At 46.6% G+C, this 19,007-nt stretch overlaps 1 protein-coding gene across 1 annotated transcript in view; it reads right to left on the bottom strand.

The window, feature by feature from the left end:
* Positions 1–592: 592 nt before the first annotated feature.
* LOC130586384 (spermatogenesis-associated protein 16-like) overlaps positions 593–19,007 on the bottom strand; it is a 21,466-nt gene continuing 3,051 nt past the window's right edge. Inside the window, 15 exon segments of the mRNA XM_057387173.1 lie at positions 593–799; positions 2,492–2,569; positions 3,930–4,094; positions 6,852–6,964; positions 7,206–7,346; positions 7,711–7,858; positions 8,783–8,867; positions 9,276–9,365; positions 10,470–10,615; positions 11,590–11,994; positions 13,105–13,185; positions 13,373–13,398; positions 13,401–13,441; positions 13,443–13,482; positions 14,085–14,188. Of these exon segments, the coding sequence (XP_057243156.1) occupies positions 593–799; positions 2,492–2,569; positions 3,930–4,094; positions 6,852–6,964; positions 7,206–7,346; positions 7,711–7,858; positions 8,783–8,867; positions 9,276–9,365; positions 10,470–10,615; positions 11,590–11,994; positions 13,105–13,185; positions 13,373–13,398; positions 13,401–13,441; positions 13,443–13,482; positions 14,085–14,188 (1,870 nt within the window).

Here is a 19,007-nt window from a genome sequence, read left to right as displayed (position 1 = left end):
AAATACAATTTAATAAAACTGACATTTAAACAAATACAGCTTAAAAGTTTACATCAAATACTATTTAAATTGAAGTTATAGAACTTAAAATTAATACAAGTAAATCCAAATTAATGCAATGTAAACCTTATATAACTTAAATTAATGCATGTAAATACTATTTACTGTCATTTAAATTTAAACKGCTTCAACTTAGTTATATGCAATTAAATATAATTTAATACAATTTAAAGATATACAGCCTAAAATTAATTCAAGTAAATACTGTTCAATATAATTTAAACTAATACAACAAAATTTATACAGTTAAATACAGTTTAATACAATATAAGTTTAAACTCATACAATTTAAAATGAATACAAGTTAATACAARTGAATACAATTCTGAATTTTAATTCATGCATCTTAAAGTTAATGCAAGTCAACACTACTTAATACCACATAAATTTAAACCAACACAACAAAACTAATACAATGAAATATAATTCAATACAATTTAAATTTAAATTAATACAATGTCAAGTAAATACAATTTAAAATGGTATTAATATATATTAAATTGATATCAATAGCTACAAAATACCTACAAAATCAACTATTTGCAAAAATTATATGTCTTTTTTTTGGCCCTGTGGTCAAGCTTCGTGGGCTGGGAATGAACATGTTTGTATTTTCCAGTCTCAAATATTCCTGTCCCCTYGGAGTCCAGTTCCTGTTTTCCATTCCAGATGTTTGCAGCCTTGGGGCCCTTAAGTAATGCTCTTCTCCTTCCCTCAAGTACTCTTCGATTAGTGCCACCTGCAATTAGAAAGAAGTCGTGTCACAAGTAAGTCCATTTGCCTCTACAAATACTTCAAAAGCTTCTGCAGTTCGTTGATTTCACAACCAATAGTCATTAGAAACAAAAATACATGAAGATTTCTCTTGGGCAGCTGGCTGCAACAGTGTTACCTGACTTGGTCATTATTTTTGTTTTCTCCATTTATGTTTGGATTCAATTACTTCATTGCTGTGGCATAGACTCCCTTCACACAAAGGTTTCTCTGCTCAACATAYGGACCCTCCATAATGGGAAGATCTAAAGAATCAATCTGCCAATTGCATTTTGAGCTGAAATAATATTAAAAAACAATCCTGCTCTGCAGGACACAGGCATTCAGTGGAGTATGRCTTCTTCAGGCACAGTACGGAAGAATGGACTGGGCATTAATCCAAGCATGGCTTCCTCTTTTATTGATTCATGTCCTGAGTTGTCCCTGAAGTGCTCCTCAGCCCTGGCCTGACAGGSCTGGATGGGAGCTGTGCCAGACACTCTGACCATGGTTTAGGTGGTGAGGAGGATGARTTTGTGACTCACAGAGAGGCAAGCAGGAAAGTTTATGCACAATCCCAGCTGCTGCCCTGGGGTGCTGAAGGCAAAAGGAGCCTGGGAGAGAAGTTCTGTCCCCTCCTTCTACCCAGGGAACTGGAAAGTGAGACCTGTTCAGGGGATGGGCTGTGCATAGCACCATGCATGATGCCATGGAAAAGAGTTTTCTGCTGTGCTGGTGAAACTTGATAGGCACTTGTGCCTGGGCTTTGGCTCCTTTGCTGCCAAGAGATCCATTGCCACAGGAGCACAGGGAGCTTGGAGTTCTCCAAAGAGCCTTGTGGTTTGGTTCTGCTGGGRTGTGCTCAGCATAGAAACACAGAGGATTAGGGAGAGGATTCCTGGTGCCAACATTGTTTTGAAGAAGCTGAAATCAAAGCCTAGGAAACCATGGATTGGTCAAAACAACATGGGAAATCTCAGAAAGACATCCTATAGTGCAGTCCAGGGCTTGGCCCTATTAACCACAACCACTGAGCCCCAGGACTGTTCTGCTGCAGACCGAATTAAAATGTCTGCATGACTTTCCTCTGCAATTAAAAGTATCCATTCTGGGTTTGGGGTAATGCTGGTATCTGAGTGAGCACAAAGGGTGGAAAGAGGAAGGCAAATGGGTCCTGGCTGATGAGTGGGGTGTGGAGTGAGGGTAAAGGGGACACTGGAACAGCAGCATGATTTACAGCAGTTCCCTTATGACTATCCAGCAAAGTCTGCACTGCTGGGGATGCCACCAGAAAGGAGGGAAGGAATGATCTTCCTACCTAGAACCATGGTTTGACATGGTATGTCTGTGCTTTTCCTATTTATAGAGTAACTGTCGACTGCAGCCCCGCAAAGAACTAATGTGGCCCATCATTTACTGACATCATCGCACTGTTCCTGCCGCAGCTGATCAGCTGCCATGGTGTTTGCACAGCAGGGATGCAATCAGACCCTCGCTGACTCCCAGGCAAATCCCAGACTCTCTGGTGCTGGTGCCTGAGCACAGACAGAGGTCAAGGCAAGGAATCAGGTTTCACCTGACACCTCCCCTCTTTTCTGCCTTTTGAACAGACCAGCTGCAGGGGCATTTCCTGCTCAAGGAACAAACGGCTCTSCTGCCCTTTGCTGCAGGCTTTTACCTTCTGTATTTTAGTCCACACACGCTCTCCAGTTCTTCCTGCAAGGATGTCCACAGCATCTGCCATCAGTGACTGCAGCTGTGGTACCAAGATATAAACAATCAGCATGGAATTCACATTGAAATGAATTCTCTGAATCCACAAATTAAATCCTAATTCAAATCCTTTGCACTCTGATGTTTTTGTGGCTCATCTTTCACACAGCGAGCCTGCCAAACTCATCTTTGCTTCAGCCCTTGCACTGCATTCTTGTGGATTTAAAATACTGTAGTGTCTTGCCGCAGTCACCTTCCAGGGTAGTCCTGGCATTGCCTAACCCTGCCCCCTTCCCAGTCCCTGGAACATGCTCTCAATTTAGTGACAGAGAGATAAGGGTCGGACCCAGGGTGTCCTGCCCTTAACATCAGTGTTTAGGAACAAACTGGGGAAAACTGGTACTTGAGACGTGTGCTATTGCTGCACTGTAAAAAATTCTCTTCCAAAATGTTGAGTTAGTTAAAGTGAATCCAAACAAAAGTTTTTGGTGTCTCTTCCCAAGTGTTTTACTCATGACAAGGAATTAACATCTACTAGCACTATGTCTGTAGATATCTTCATTCCCAGGTCTGCCCCAACACAGTTGGAGACGCAAGGCTTACCCAAAGGTGTCCTTTCAGGGGAGGAGGAGAGACACCATCCATCCATCCATCCATCCATCCATCCATCCATCCATCCATCCATCCATCCATCCATCCATCCATCCATCCATCCATCCATCCATCCACTGATGCAGAACAAGGAGATATTTCCCCCTCCTCTTTTTTTCCCAACCTCCTTGGATACCATCACTTCTGTCCTCGTTGGCTCCAGCCATCATCCCATTGCTGACCCTTGCTCAAGCTGGGTTGGGTCAGCCAAGGGCCCAGTCCGTGTTTTTCAACAGCCTCACGCATTCTTCACCAATTTGGGGCACCTCTGCAGCAAGTCTGACAAATTACCACCAGCAGTCAGATAGGTTTGTTCCAACACAGGGAGCATGTGGTGTATGGACTCAGCATAGAAAATCAGTTTTCCCTCCTTTCCCCCTCTCCTTCTCATCTATAAATGGATCCAGGCTGTTTTACTGCAGGTGCCTTCTGATGTTAGAGATGTACARGCAGTATGATCTGAATCATTGCAATCATTTTCCCRGACTGATTTGTGTAGGTGTTGGGGAAAGAAGGGACTTTCAATAGATATGGACAGGTGAGTCCTGGTGGTTCTATCAGTCACCCTTGGAGGTGATCAGCATCTCCTCTGGCAAAACACTGAAGGAGGATTTGAGAATTCTTTCAGGTCCCCACACTGGACAAAGGACTTCCAGAGCACTTGGCAGCAGCAACAGAACTCTGCCCTGGCCTTTCTCACCCTGGCTCACAACCTGCAAAGGCCRAAACAAACACTGGAAACCAAAACCTACCAGCTTGTCATCCTCCTGAGAGACTCTCTGCAGGTAAGGAACAGTCGCCAGCTCAGCCATCGCCTGGGCCATCACCTGGGCCTGTTGCTCCCCTCTTTGAAGGTGGCTGAGCAGGCTGGCGTGATGGAATTGCTCGATGGCCCGTGCACATGGGCCACGCTCATCCTGTTTGCCCAGGAAAGAGGAGGTGAGAGGGGAGGCACAGGGAACACACAGATCCTTGGAGTGCTGTGCCTCAAGGCTTCTCATCTGTGTTGGTACTGGTCCTGCTCTCAGCAGTGTGCCGTCCAGCACCTTGCAGACCATGCTGCTGRGACAGGCTTTAGAGAGGCCACAAAAAGACTTTCTTGCTACAAGCTCTCTAGGAAGGAGGTCAAGAAGATAAAGATGTCATCATGATAGATGGGAAGGGGAGACAGCATATAACAAACACAAACGCAGTTTTCTCCATATGGAAAGGGCTTTTCCATATTCCCCTCCATTGAGCATCACCTGACTTGCCTGCATGGCTTTTCCAGTCTCAGGGAAAAGGCTGAGGAAAGCATTCAGGGTGTCAGCTYATGGTTTGGGTGCAGACAGGCCAATCAGTTGTTTCAAAGGCAAAGCCTGGAGGAACTCAAACCTGCAGAGGTTGTCCCTGGCCTCCAGGCAGCCAGGAACATGACAGACTTTAAGCATGTTCAAGCTTTCTCTTCCCATCTCAGCTAGGGTGATGTGTGTGTGGGTACAAATAATGCCACAAACTGCAGGCTATGTGGCAAAACCACAGGGGGCAGAATTAACTACTCTGAAGTATTGACATGGTTTAACGAGCTTGGCTTTAGCCCTCAGCTGGTTTGGTCAAACCAAAGAACAAGWAGTTGGATTGTATGTTGCAAAGGAGGAAGAGGGCAGCATAAACAAATGTTTGTTCTGTTAAACCTCAAATATATTATTTTATCCCCTCCAAGTAAGTTGTAATGCTTGAGTCTGTAGCTGAAGTATGGCAGTTTTTAATTTAGCTTTTGTGTGATGGAAGTATGATTGAATCCTATTTCTAGCTTGAAGACAATTGTGGGATATTTGGGAGGATGCAAAAGAGGCCCAATCTCTGCCAGTGCCATAAAGAGACATAAGTCCCCAGCAGCAGAGCAGCTCTGGCTCTGTGCCCATCTCTATTCCCAGGTAGAACTGACACTGCTCCTTGGGTCAGAGGTTCAGTCTTGCTGGGATCACTGAACACTCTGAAAACTGAAGGGAAAGGGAATATTTTTCCCCTGACAGTGGGTGTGGAACTGGCAGCTGTTTGTTCCAACTCAGTTAATTTCTTCTCTCTTGGGCTCTCCTCCTCTCAATGACAGCTCCCACGCCAATCCCTGGGGCGGGTTATGAATCTGTAGACCTCTGGTTCAGCCCMGTTCCCTGTTCTTGCTGCTGTGGAGGTTGACAGGGGTAGCCCTTGCCTGAAGCATGAGGCTGCTGTGCTAACCTCCTTGAGAAAAAGGTCAATTGGCTGCTGCCTTCAGCAGGTGCTGAGRTTTCACCCTTGGTTTTCAGGAGGTGCACTTCTGTTTCAGCTAGAATCTTTAAAAGTCAGAGGGGAGGTGTAAAGCTGGTAAAAAATACTGGTGTATGGGAGCAGTGTACATTTGTRTAGTGGGGACTGGCTTGGGCAATTCTAAGGTAGCACTCTGCTCTCATGTCTGACAGTGTGAGTTTCTTTTCCCTGTGCCCTGGAAACCAGATCTCTCTGCTTATCTCTGTTTGACCTCTGTAGTCCTGTTCCTCAAAATTCATTTACAGAATAGAGGAGTCATGGGAAATGCAAAACCTGTCTGATTTCAAAGTTTTTTCTCTTCCTGTTACTCTTTTGAGACTGCAGTTGCAATAGAGGATTCTCACCTCCAAAAGCAGAGAGAATTGGGGGGGGAGGTCAAAAAAACATTAAAAATGGCAGTTTTTCTGGGGCTATCAGAAGGACCAGGATTGTATTGTGTATCCAGTATCCCACCCACACTCTGTAGGTGTAGCTTCTGGAAGTGCATTTAAGGCAATTCCCCCAGCAGGATCAGATCCTCCCCTTTGTCAAAGCTGCCAGTTGCATTATTCTGCACATCAGGAACTTGGGCTTTTGTTCATCTAAAGCCAAGAGYAAAGGGCTTCAGGAAAAGAAGCAGCTGCATTTCCTCAGGGATGTCTGCCCTCCATCTCCCCCACTTCCCTCACCCCAAGGTGGATGGTTTTGGCCAAGTCCCGCACACCTTTCCCTCTGCTGAGCATGTGAGTTCCGGCACTTACTGCTTCTCCAGCAACTGCCCTCGAGAAGGAAAGAAGGCAGAGCTTCCCCAGATCTGTAGCTCATACTCCTTTTGCAGGAGAATAATTTAAGAATTGCATGAAAACCATTTYGTCTATGTGTAAATTTGATTTTGGACCTTTATGCTTATTGTCAGCCACAGTGCTAAGAAATTGTGTCCATTATGGCAGAAAGGATGGAGCAGAGGTCACTACCATCACCTGGCTTATGGTTGTAACCCCAAAGGGAAGGTCATTTCACATCTTCACTCCAGAGGGATCAGGATCCCAATCACTGGAAATGCTTCAAGTAGCAATGATTAACTCTTGGTGGGCATCCTGGTGGTAGGTGCAGTCTGCTATGGGTATCAAATAGAGKGAGTAACTGTGTTGGTGGCTATGTGAAGTAAGAACAGAATGTCATAGGCCATAAAGAAAATTGCACAAAGAGGAATTTTCAAGAAACTGTGGTCACTGTTAAGTCATTAAGACTCCTTTTGAAAAGTGACTAAACCCACTGAAGCTCTGTCCCTAATGCAATTCACAAAGCATTTCTGGACACTGCAGGAGCATGTGCAGCAGAAATCAGCCCTCAAAGGCACACGTCCTTCCCCCACCCACATACCAGAAAGGGAATGGGGTACTCACCTTTATCTTGGTGCTTCCTATAAAAGCCATGACTGCCATGATCTTTTTTCCAGTGTTCTGCCAAAAATTTTCTGATTCTTCCTCCATGCTGGGACTGAAAGGTGTTTTCTGGCCTAGGAAGTGAAATCACAGAACCACAGAGGCTGTGTTTATTCAGCTCCCTTTTCCTTGCAGGAGCTGACAGGATGCTGGGTGAACTGGAGGAGAAGGCAAGAGGATGGCAAGAGTTGCCTGGGCTGTCAGGGCTGCCAGCACTGATGAAAATGGGTCCTGAGACACCCCTCACCCCCTCATTCAGCAAGGATGGTGGGGGTCACCCCTGAGCCAGGCCAGATCTTCAGCAAGTTGGCACACCTGGAAAGACTGGCAGTTTTCGAGTTACAGATTTTTCCATGGCTTTTCCAATCTCTCTGTTCCTGAAGCCCAGAGTCAGTAAGTACTGCTGGTCAGGRTGAGATTCGGCCCTCTCTGGCAACAGGTGAATTCCATGAGGATCTGCCACAAGGAAAGGAAAGTAATTTCCACTGTCACATTTCTTTTCATCTGTCAGAGAAGTTAACTTTTTGGAGACAAATAAGAGAAGTCTAAGAAGGAGTGAAATGGTCTCCAGAAACCTTGCCAAAAGACAGATGACCAAACCAACCCATCCAGCTCTAACTGGGCTTTGAAACTTAGGGTTCTGCAGCCTTTTGTATCAGGAGCTTCAACATTATTGATGCCTGAGACAAAGTATATTATACCCAATTCTCCACAGTGGTGTGATAGTGTCTGGAGTTCAAGCAGCTCCAACTCTCCAGCTCTCTCCGGCTCTTTTGAATTCAGTTCACAGTGCTTAAGGRCAGCTGAAGCCTGTTGTTACCTGTAAATATGTGCTGCACATAATCCGGGTTCTTTTCAGCAAAGGTTTTGTTGGCCTCCTGTATTTTGTCAGCTTTGTCCTCTTTCTCAAAAGGTGTGTACAGAACTGAAAAAGATCTTTCTCCACTGAGGGCTTCTTGAATCATAGCCTAAAAAGGGCAAAGAAATCATCCATTTCATGTTGGGGAGGGGCAAGTTAAAAAACCAAACAAAAGAATCAGGTGGTTTGGATGGAGACTCCACAAGCCTCCATCTTATGGGGGGAGACAGGGACTAGAGAAACAGTCCTTCAGATGGAAAGAAAAAGTGATTCCATGCACTCTGAAGGTTATATGACTGGAAGCTGGCAAATGTTGTCCCAAATTTCAATAGGAGCCAGAAGGAGCTCCCCCAAAAAGTACAGAAATTTGGCTCTGAGTCACCAGTGCCCTGGCAGCCAGGAGGGTCATCTGTGTCCTGGGGGCAACAGGGCGAGCATGGTCCKCTGGGCCAGGGAAGGTATTGTCCCTCTCTGCTCTGCACTGGGGTGGCCTCATCTCGAGTGCTGGGTGCAGTTTTGGGCACAGCAATAAAAGAAAGATATTAGAGAGCCATCAGAGAGCATCCAAAGCAGGGCCACAAAGATGGAAAACAGCCTTGAGGGGAAGCCTTTTGAGGAGCAGCTGAGGGCACATGATCTGTTCAGGTGGAGAAGAGGAGACCGAGGGGAGACTCATGGCAGTCTGAAACTTCTTGGTGAGGGGAAGAGGAGGGGYAGACACTGATCTCTATCATGAGCAGGGACAGAACCCAAGGGAATGGCCTGAAGTTGTGTCAGGAGAGGCTGAGGCTGAGTTTTAGKAACAGGTTCTTTGTGCAGAGGGTGCTTGGACACTGGAATGGGTCCCTSAGGAAGTGCTCAGAGCACTGAGCCTTACAGAGCTCCAGGAGCATTYGGGACAATACTCTCAGGCAAAGGGTGTGACTCTTGGGGAATGGCCCTGTGCAGGGCCAGGAATTGGTCTCAGTGATCTTTGTGGGTCCCTCCCAGTTTGGCACATTCTGTGGTTCCTCCCCGGACTGTCAGTTGTTACCTGCCAGTACAGCTGGATGAGGTCACTGGTCTCCAGCCCAGCACCTTCGGCCAGGACGTACAGACACTGTGCCACCATGGTGCTCCTGRGGACAAAAGTAGCAGAGAGGAGTGTGCAGGCAAAGGAGTGGGGCTGTGGCCATACTGAGAGGAGCCCCTATTCAAAGAGTGTCATGGGAGCTTTATACCAAAGCTTACACACAACTCTCAGTCCTTGTCCAACTTCTAGACAAGCAGCAGCAAACACATTTTTAGCTCGCTAAACTCTGCCAGCAAATAGCTCCAGATGTTATTTAGGGCTTCAATTGGGATTACTCATGTTACAACAACTGCGAGGACTGGAGCTCTGCTGCCCTTGAGATTGCATGTACAAAGCCAGTGCAAAGTTCCCATGGATTTGAGAAAAGCCTGGCTCCTAGAGGATGTGTCAGTGCCGAGAGCTGCAACAAAAGGGATGCAGAGGAGCCCTGTTGAAGCTCGAGCAGCAGAAGTACCTTGCAGCCTCCGCGTATCTATGCAGGCACCGAAAGCAAGCAGCTTGGCGCAGGTGATTGCAGAAGTGAGAGGGGTTCTGAATGATGCTCCTTGGAGAGAGAACAGGGATAGATAAGGTAAGGCTGGGATTTCTTACATCATTAAAGCTCCTGAGAATCAAGTGGTTACTGAGGCAGACACTGCATGCCCTTCTTTTCTACAACTCAATGCCACGTCTCAAATGTTAGGTGAACTCTCTCTGCCTCCTCTCCCTCTCTCTCCAGCTGTGATTGTTGAAAAAAATATTGCTAAAAATATTACTAAAATATTCATTTCATTGTGGTTTTATCCTAAATGCAATTGCATTTGGGTTTTGTGTATTGTTCTAGAAGGAAAAGTTCCAGGRGTAATACTCTCTCTTGCCTTCAGCATGGAGGTAAAATAAACAAAACTGCTACAGCACAAGGTCTTGTTAACTCCCAGCTCCTCAAAGAGGAGCAAAAAGTCCGACCCATCTCCTGGGAAAACTGCATCTCAAATGGATCAGAAGGGGAACTTGAGAGACTTGGAAACACACTCTGTACAAGGCAAAGGTGCTCCATGGGTGAACCTTGGCCCCTGTGTTAGACCCTTCACTTGAACAGATGCAATTCCAGGTACCAGATTTCCAGGCTTTAAGGCAATATGATAAAAGGTAGCAGGATAAAATTGGCAGCAGCTCAGCAGTGGGATTGRCAAGCAGGGTAACTTCTGATGGGAGAGGTGCCCACTTTTCCTCKGTTTTTGGCTCACCTGACAGAAAACTCCACCTGACAATACAGGTTGTGTGTATCCCTGCCAGTTGTGCCCAACGAGTGCCCTTGAGGTTCTCTGGCCACTCCTGGGCTTTCGGGCTCCCAGCCCAGAACTGGTGCTTGGAACTGCTCTGGAGGATGAACCCCCTGCATGTGTCTGGGATTCAGATAAGCTGTACCCAAGGGCTCCTTGCCTTCTGCAGGATCAAAGCAGTGAACGTGTMCAGGCCTCTTGAGGCTGCAATCTTCCATTTGGAGAACTGGCCCAATCTAAACATCGRTGCCATGTATAAGGTGTGTTTTCTTGATTCCTCTTTTCTTATTGATAGTCTGGTTCTTCCKGCACAGCATTTATTCCTAGTCTTTGTTTCATTTTGGATTTCAGTTTTAGCAGTGAAWCTAATCCAGATTTTCTCTTACCTGTGTGAATGATGCAGAGCAAGACCAGGCTGCCCCAGTTTTAAGTAGCAGATGACGAGCTTTGACTCGATCCAGCTGGCAAACCTGGAAATATCATCTGGAGTGGGTTTGAAGGGATCCTCTGTAGCAAAGCCTTTACTGCAAAGCTGCACATGAAACAAAACCATGACTTCCTAACATCATAATACACCATTTGTTAGACGGAAATGCTTTTTTGTGACTGATCAGTGGAGGAAACTGAAGTCAAATAGACTCTGGCTTTCACTAAAGTCAGCATTACAAAAATCAGTACAGAGGACAAAATTGTCTTTCAGGGGTGTTCTGGATTTGCTTCTGAGGACAGCTGGATTAAGAGACTACTGAGAAGCCCCAGCCCTACAATTCTGTGATGTCCCAAGCACTCCATCCACAATCCCAGGAATGAACTCCTTATCTTTTTCTCCAGTATGTCCATTTATCAGCCTTTCCATTTGCTCTTAGGAGACAAGTCCTCCTTTCTTCTTAAGYGACCAGTGGTTCTGCCCCTACCACAAGCTCATTTCTGAATACAGGTGGCAAAAAGGCCCCTAAACAGGATGACACTTAATCATTTTACTCACTGGCTGTTATAATATTATCACTTACAAAATTACTTGAGTATTGTAGAAAACAGAATTAGGAATAAGATATTTGCTTGTGAACCAGAAAGTCCCAATATTTGACAAAAGCTTTTGAATGAAGTTTGGCAGGATAGTGCTAAAACAAGTGGAGTTGGCCYCTTTTTCAGGATGTCAAGTACCTGGCTGAAGGGATTGGGGTCAGGGTGGAGAGGAAATCTTTGAAAGAGTCCAGAGGGCCAAGCTTGCAAGTCCTGTATTCGCATCACCAMCCATATTCCTGTAAAGCAGCTAATGGCTCTTGGTTTTGCTTCTTTCTTTGATTTGGGAAAGAGACAATGGCCTTGAAAGTCCTTAGACCTCTTAATTTTCAGATTTCAGGTGAAATTTATCTTAGGATTTCTCTCCAACCCTAGGCATACCAGGTTGGTGCTCCTGGTTCCCTGTGCTATGACTGCTGCAGGGAGTGCCAGGATAGCCCTGCCATGGCTTTGTTGTGTGGTTGCAGCCTTTCAGCCCCGTACCTCCAGTGCTGTGGAGAATTTGGCAGCTGCTGCTGCAAAATCCTGCTGCCTGTACTGAGCTCTGCCTTCTCGCAGGACCACCTGGAGCCCCGTGCCAACGCGGTGCCACAGGCTGTGCCCTGAGGCTTGGGCAGGAGGCTGAGCCGCTGTTGGTGGCACTGTGGGTACCATCAACTCGCCAGATTCCAACTCAGTGTCTGCCTCGTCAGCGCACATCAACTCCGCTTCTATTTCCCTGAGTCTGGAGAAAGGGATGTGCAGTGCCGGGCTGGGCAATGGCCCTTGGCTGCTCTCGGCTGGTGTTTCTGCATTTGTCCGGGAGAGATTGCCATGGCTTTCTGCTTTCTGTTTATGGTTCACTCTGTCTGCGTTACTCCAGAGCTGTTCTYTGTGTTCTTTTGCCTCCTGCCACGCCTGCAAGAGAAGGAATGGGAGGTGAGAATCATGGGATTTAGTCTTTTCAGAGAATCCCAGAATGGTTTGGGTGTGAAGTTACCTCAAAGATAATTTCATTCCAAACCCCTGCTGCAGGCAGGGACACCTTCCACTATCCCAGGTTGCTCCAAGCCCTGTCCAACCTGGCCTTGGACACTTCCAGGGACAGGGCAGCCACAGCTTCTCTGGACAACCTGTGCCAGGACCTCAGCACCCTCAGAGCCAAGAGTTTCTTCCGAATATCCAATCTAAATCTCTTTCAGCAYGAAGTCCTTGTCCTTGTCATGGTCTGCCTTTGCAAAATGCCCCAGGAGAGCTCTGTTAGGTTTCCAGATGGGATTTCTCACAATGTTTTACCATGGATTTTAGCACCAAACAAGATGACATGACGGAGCATTATGTTAAAATTAGTTGCCTTGCATTCTTTTAACTTTTCTGGATGCATTGGCATAAATAGATTTCAAGCATATTATTAAATTAAATTAAAGTAAATTAAATTAGATTTAATTTTCTTCATTAAAATGAAGAAACAGAATGAAATAAAATGCAGTCTCTGGGGGGAAAAAAAAGCTGTCCACAGYGCTGCAGTGGAGATCTAATGCCCCTTTTCTACTTGATCCTGCTAGGGGGAGGACAGGTATTCTTTCGTATTCCAAAGCATCATCTGAGATGCCACTTCTAATCCCAACAGAATGGATGTTCATTCATGGAGAACCAATTTCAAAATCAGCTTAAACATACAAAATCTATTTCTGCACTGAGCACATTGCTTGTGCTTGTGCTTAGGATGTATTATTGTGATTCTGATGAAATTAATTTGTGGTGTCTGAGATCAAATTMTTGTTATAGCTGAACATGTTCACTGTCAAAGATGCTGTTAAACCGACCAAGCAGAGAAAAGAAGYCTTTTTTTGGGGTGCACTGGGGATCCAGAAATCGGGCACAGAGAAATGAACCACACTCAGGAACAGAGAGGGGACCCATGGCCCAGCRGCTTCCCCCTTGCAGGGTTCCTGCAATTCCTTTGCCTAAATCCCATTTCAAACCAGTCTTGAGCCAGCTCAGCACAGTTGTACTTACCTCAGGGTCTCTTGAGAAAGCTCCTGGCTGAGAAAACATGTGGGAAGGGAACTGCTCGCTCAGTCCAAGCTCCTGGGTCACCTGGAAAAACACAGGGAAGAGCATACTCAGGATTATATGGCTGTCCCTGAGGCACTTGCTCCTAAATGCTTTCCCAGCCTACCCCAGCTYAGGAATTGCAGCTCAGCTCTTCTTCCCCTCCTTGGGAATCCTTTCAGCCCTGGGGTTTGAAAATGGAACAAACAGAACATGTTGGAAGGTGTCTTACTTGATGAGAACACCAGAAGGGAAGAGCCATSCAGCCTGGCCTCGAGCACTTCCAGGGTGACCTCTGTTTGGGCAACCTGTGCCAGGGCCTCACCACCCTCCTCACTATTCCTCCTCCAGGGAGGAATTTCTTCCCAATATCCAATCACACCCTACCTTCTGTCAGTTGTAAGCCATTCCCCCTTGTCCTGTCCCTGCAGGTCCTTGTCCAGAGTCCCTTCCCAGCTCTCCCTGAGTCCCTTCAGCTGCTGGAAGGAGCTCTAAGGTCTCTGCAGAGCCTTTCAGGCTGAGTGGTCCCAGCTCTCTCAGCCTTTCCCACAGGAGAAGTGCTCCAGCTCCATGAGCACCTCCTGATCCTCCCTCTGGGCTCCTCTGGGCCACAAGGAATCATCTGGGAGATGACTGGGATAAACCAATGGCAGTCTCTGGGAAGGGCTGGTGAACTGGGCTGTTGGGAATGCAGTGAAAACCTGCTCCTTCATCAGTGCCCATGCTGACAGGAGGAGATGTGAGTGTGCCCCRGCATGGCCAGGAGCCCCCGTTCCCTGCTGGGCCTTGTCCCCAGGGCTAGCACCAAAGCTGCCACCAGCTCYGGAGCAGTTCCCAGTAATGCCCTGTTGCTGCCAAAGGGAACCATTCCCCATGGGATGGCTCCGGTCCTCACAGGGCCCCTCTGGGCCGGACACAGGGAGAGCTGCCCCTTCCCCACTCACCTGCCAGGGCTCCAAGGTCGTTCTGGCGGTTACTGGGCTTCAGTTCCACATCCAGGGCAGTTGGAGAGCCCTTGCCCCGGCCCAACTGCCCCCTGCCCTGGCACCTGCCCCCCAGCCCTTCCCCACTGCTCAGGGCCCCATGGCCCAGGCACCCCAAACACCCCGGGGGCACTTTGGGCACCGCTCCTGCTCCACAGCTGCTGCTTGGGAATGTGGTGATGACTCCGTGGCCACTGAGGGCACTCAGGAGATTCCAAGGCAATCACTCCTTCCTCCCTTGGCCTTCATGAGCAGCTGCTCAGGGGGTCACACTGGGCTGGCCTCATGCTTGAGCTTAAGATGATCCCAAAGATCATTTTCCTCTACGAAGAGCAGTTGTCACTGTGCAGTTGGTGGCTGCTACTGAAAGGGGTGTGACCCAGCTCTTTTATTTCAGGCCCYGTTGTCAGAGCTGCTGAGCACAGCTCTGCTGAAGTTAAACACAGGCTTTGGAGTCAATTGCTTTGAAAACCAAACTCAGAATTGGTAAAAGCTCTTGTCTCCGGCTGCTCTTGTCCAGAACTGGATTTAAGATTATTTTAGATTTTCACATTAAAGGCATTTGAGTGGCTTCTTTGTTCAAGTATTGCCGTCAACTGAAGTGATGCATTACGATCAATTTTATTTATGCCTTATCTTCAAGCCTGGGCATATCTGATGTTAATGAACYTAATTTTTAAATTTACCTCAAAGTTTAAATAAATCAAAGTGTCTTTTTTCAGAGCAACAATATAATAGATCTCTGGTGCCATCTGAGCAGTTTCTGATTCCATTCCAGTTTTGATCGTGACTCTGTGAAACAGAAGGCTTAGGATGGTATCTTGAGCTGAAAAGGAAAGTGCTGATAGTAGGATGTGTGCTGGTAAATCRATGAGTGCAGYTGAAGGTGCWGGCAGCAAGCGCTTTCTCGGCTGGYACTTTTGTGAACTCTGGTTTTGGTGGCTATTTCAGGTTTGTAGCTGGACTCTGCAAGAGTGAAAAGATTTGTTAGAGCAAAAGAGTTCATGTTGCCCTTTGAGTGTGATGGGAATAAGAGTTTTCAGTTGGAAGGGGAAGATCAGGGCAATCTTTTTGTCCTGACACAGTCGATTTGAGAGCAGGGACGTTTGCRACTTGCCTCTGTCCTTGGGGTGGTTTYGAGCTGGGCTCGGTGCGTTTCRTTCTTTTGCAAGTCRACATYGCCATYGTGCAGTGGYRTTGATGAGYGCTGCCRGTGCCCCGGTAAAAGCCAAGCGCCTTTCTGGCCTGACCCTGTTTGTGTGCGAGAGGTTCGCCCAAGTGCTCCGTGGTGGATCCTGGCTCTTGGAGAAAGATAGAATGTGATCCTGCATCTAGCTGGGAAGGAAGAGGAATCGTTTCATTGTAGGCTGTGCAGTTTATAGGCTGCAAAAGAAAAGTGAATTCTATCAGGGCATCTTTCTTCTGCAACCCTTTCTATGAGACCAGCTGCTGAACGTTTCTAGTTTTGCAACTGGACTCTGTGAGACTGAAAGTGCTTGAGGGTCCATCTAGCTGTGTGTACCGCACTTTCTAAGCTGCAAGTGGGAAGTGAGGGGCAGTGCTTACTTTTTGATCTCRGAGCCTTGGTATGGCTGCTGGACATACTAAGTTTGAAAGCTGGCCTTGACAAGAGGGAAGGAATGTGATGGAAACTGAGTAGGAAAGTGCATAACTCCAAAGGAGTGTGTTGCTTTCCACAGGATGCAAGTTCAATGTGCAGGCTGCAAGAGCTTGCTAAGCACACACCTTTTGCGACCAATAGTTACACTTCATATGGTTAATTTAGGTTCATGAGCTCTTCACAATTCCAAGAAGGAAGCAATCTTCCTTCCAAACTCCTTCCAAACAAACTCCTTCCAAGAAGGAGTTTGAAAGAAAGACTCATATCCAGTGTGTTGATAACCTTCAAAATGAATGTGAAACCCAGCCTAAATGTTTCCAGATGAAAATGATGGAGCTGAGCTCAGAGAGAGAACAAAATTTCAAATGCATATGCAGCTAAACAAACAAGCATAATACCAGTGTGTGTTGCGCATTCAAAGCTGCTTTCTTTTCTGTGAGATAYACCTGCTTGTACTCGATGACACAGAAAGTGTTACTCTGCTTTGTATCCTGCAATATCTCTGTATGACATTGTATCTTCCAGCAGATAAAGTACATCATACCAGGACACCCGGATGGACATGTTTTCACTGTGCTTAGTTCCTTGACAATCTGCCAAGTAGAGGTCCCCTGGTTACTTTGCTCTCTAGTTTTCCTCGGAAGGAAATCAGCTAGCTCTGTTCACATGAAAGCATGAGCACAGTGATACAYATGATCTATATCAAAGTGGCAAAGTGCTTATGAGGCCTACTAATTGAAAACTTTCTATAGCCTTTTTATATGTTATCAATATAAGAATGTAATATCTTTTTACATATTATTATAATACAATGTAATCACTTTCAATATATTATCAATGATAGCTTTATATATACATATATATATTGCTATAAGTTTTTTTAGTGTATTAGCAATATGTAGTATACCAGCTGCATAATCTAACCAGCTGGATTAGTATACAGATAAGTGAAATCACCAAGAGGCATAAATCAGATAAGTTCTGAAGAAAGCAGACAGGTGGATGCTATAACAAGGAACAGTAGAGAGCACTAATAAGAACTGGGCAGAAGCACGGGACAATCAGCAAAATAATTGGAAATGACCACTTGGAGGACTAGAAAAAACCCATGAACATCACAACTGCGCATGCCCTGAAGACAAAGGTTAAAAGTCCACCATGATGAAGAGGATGGTATTTCATTAGAGGGAGACCCMCRCSACCACCGAATTGAGGATGACACATGCACACTTGTAAAACTGTGATATCGTGTGCCCGTGTATGGTGGGCGTATGGGGGGCAGTGACAATGTTCATGTTACACCATGCTTACGACATAAATATGTGCCAACTTGAAGCACAGGCAGGTGGGTTAGGAGGAGAAATCCCCCTCACCTCCAGCGCTGCAAAAAACAAATACCTGCTCTATAGACACCGGTCTATGGGGTTTTATTTCTAAGCCTTTTCGGGCATCAACAGCTCTGTAGATAGCTCACTAGCAACTGTTCTCAAGATATCACGGAGCAGCCTGCACTCTCTAGGTTGTGCTTACTGTAGTTTTTAACCTTAACAATGGTTGGCTCCGCACAGGGCCAGGAGGATCTGAAGAGTGGCAATGGGTGGCTAGCCCAATTGAACCTAAAKGTTGAGTCATCACCCTAAGTGAGGTGCATAATGGGATGGGATTTGGGACAAGCGAGCAAGTCCATGAGCCTCTGTGAGGGGCTGCTGGCCCTGCCCGTGTCGCTGCTGAGAGCGGGGAGCCAAGGTCGATGTTGTCCTGGTGCTGCTGGGTGGCCGCCTCTGCTCCCCCGCTGCCCTCCCTGCAGYGCGTACTCGATTCCGGACAACGTGACTGTCCCCGCTCGGTGCCGTGCCGTCCGCTCCTGCCCAATGCCGCGCTGCCCCGAGGCGTTTTCCTGCCTGTCTCATTGGTCCCTTTCTGGGCAAGAGACCAACGAGACACTGAATGTGGAGATGAGCTGTCAGCGGGAGGAACTTGTCTCCATTGGTGACCCTTTCCCCCCACCCCCCCCAGTTCAGTTTCCTTGTGCTAGGTGCGCTGGTGCTTGACGCTGGCACATGTGGTGCAGGAGACGAATGCAAGGAGCTTTCTGTGATATGTGGCAGGGTAGGAGGGTATAGCATCCATAGCTGAAGGCAAAAATGGTCAGGGCATGCCGTCAGGCACACTGCTGAGTTTGCAAAGTGTTAGCTCCTTTCTTAGCTAATAGGGGGTTTGCACCCGCCAGAACTGCACGTGGTCAGTATCCTTCACGTGACGTTTCTTCTCTCTAAACATTTCTCCTCTCCAAATGTATCTCTGTTGCAAACTTTACACATTCTTCTATTCCCGAGAGTTATTTAAGAAGAAACCTGGGGTATTTAAGGTGTCACAGTGTTGTCCCTGTTGTGCACCTTTGCGCCTGGCTCATAGACCATTTTCCCACAGCTGTGAACCAGAATGTGGGCAGATCCAAAACCAACCGATTTATCTTGCCTATTTGACCTTTCAAACTCTTCTTGTGTAGTTTTTGYATTACTTTTGTCCATAATATGTGAAATTATTTACCAGGTAGTTTTAAATACAGCACGGATCTATAATTTTGTCTTCGAAATTTGAAAGTGAGTTTTATTTACATTTAATAKTAGTTTGTGAGTAGCATGGCAATCAAGCCTTAAATGTGCCAATCACGCTTGTAAATAAACGTATATTATCAGTTAATCTCTTCAATATAGTCGTGTTTAYATGGGATTTTATTCTCTAAACAGSAGATTGAAAGGAGAAGGGAATGTCTTTACAAACAGACTCTGTCTCTGGTCTCTGGGGTGAGATAAGGCTGATGCTGGGAGATAAGAAACAACAGGGAGGATTTCCATAGGAATTCCTTATCTATGACTATGTAAATAAACTGCCAGGGCAGAGACACAGAAATGTAAACTGAAAGGGAGGGGGGGCAATTTATGATAGAAGGGGGGTTTCATCAGATGTTTCGGGGAGTCTGTACCTCTCAAGTACCTCAGCCAATGGGGAAAGAAAGAGGGAACCGCGGCAGGGAAATTGGGATAAAAGGAGGCTGCGTCCTCTATGAATTTGAGAGACCCCATGGGAAATGCCCATGACCTCTCCCTTTATTCATGAATAAAGTTGYGGGACTCCTCTGTCTCCTTTTTGGACATAAACCTCTGGTGCTTGTGGATTAATTTTCCTTACAATTTGGGGGCTCGTCCGGGATTCTTCCACCGTCCGGAGGCGGCGGGCAGCAAGTGGAGCTGAAGGCGCGC

This window comes from Malurus melanocephalus, unplaced genomic scaffold, assembly GCF_030028575.1.
Source record: "Malurus melanocephalus ecotype Western Australia unplaced genomic scaffold, MMel_1.1 scaffold_1153, whole genome shotgun sequence".
Classification (NCBI taxonomy): domain Eukaryota; kingdom Metazoa; phylum Chordata; class Aves; order Passeriformes; family Maluridae; genus Malurus; species Malurus melanocephalus.
Note: the sequence above shows the minus strand (reverse complement) of the source record. Positions and strands in the feature narration are given on the sequence as shown.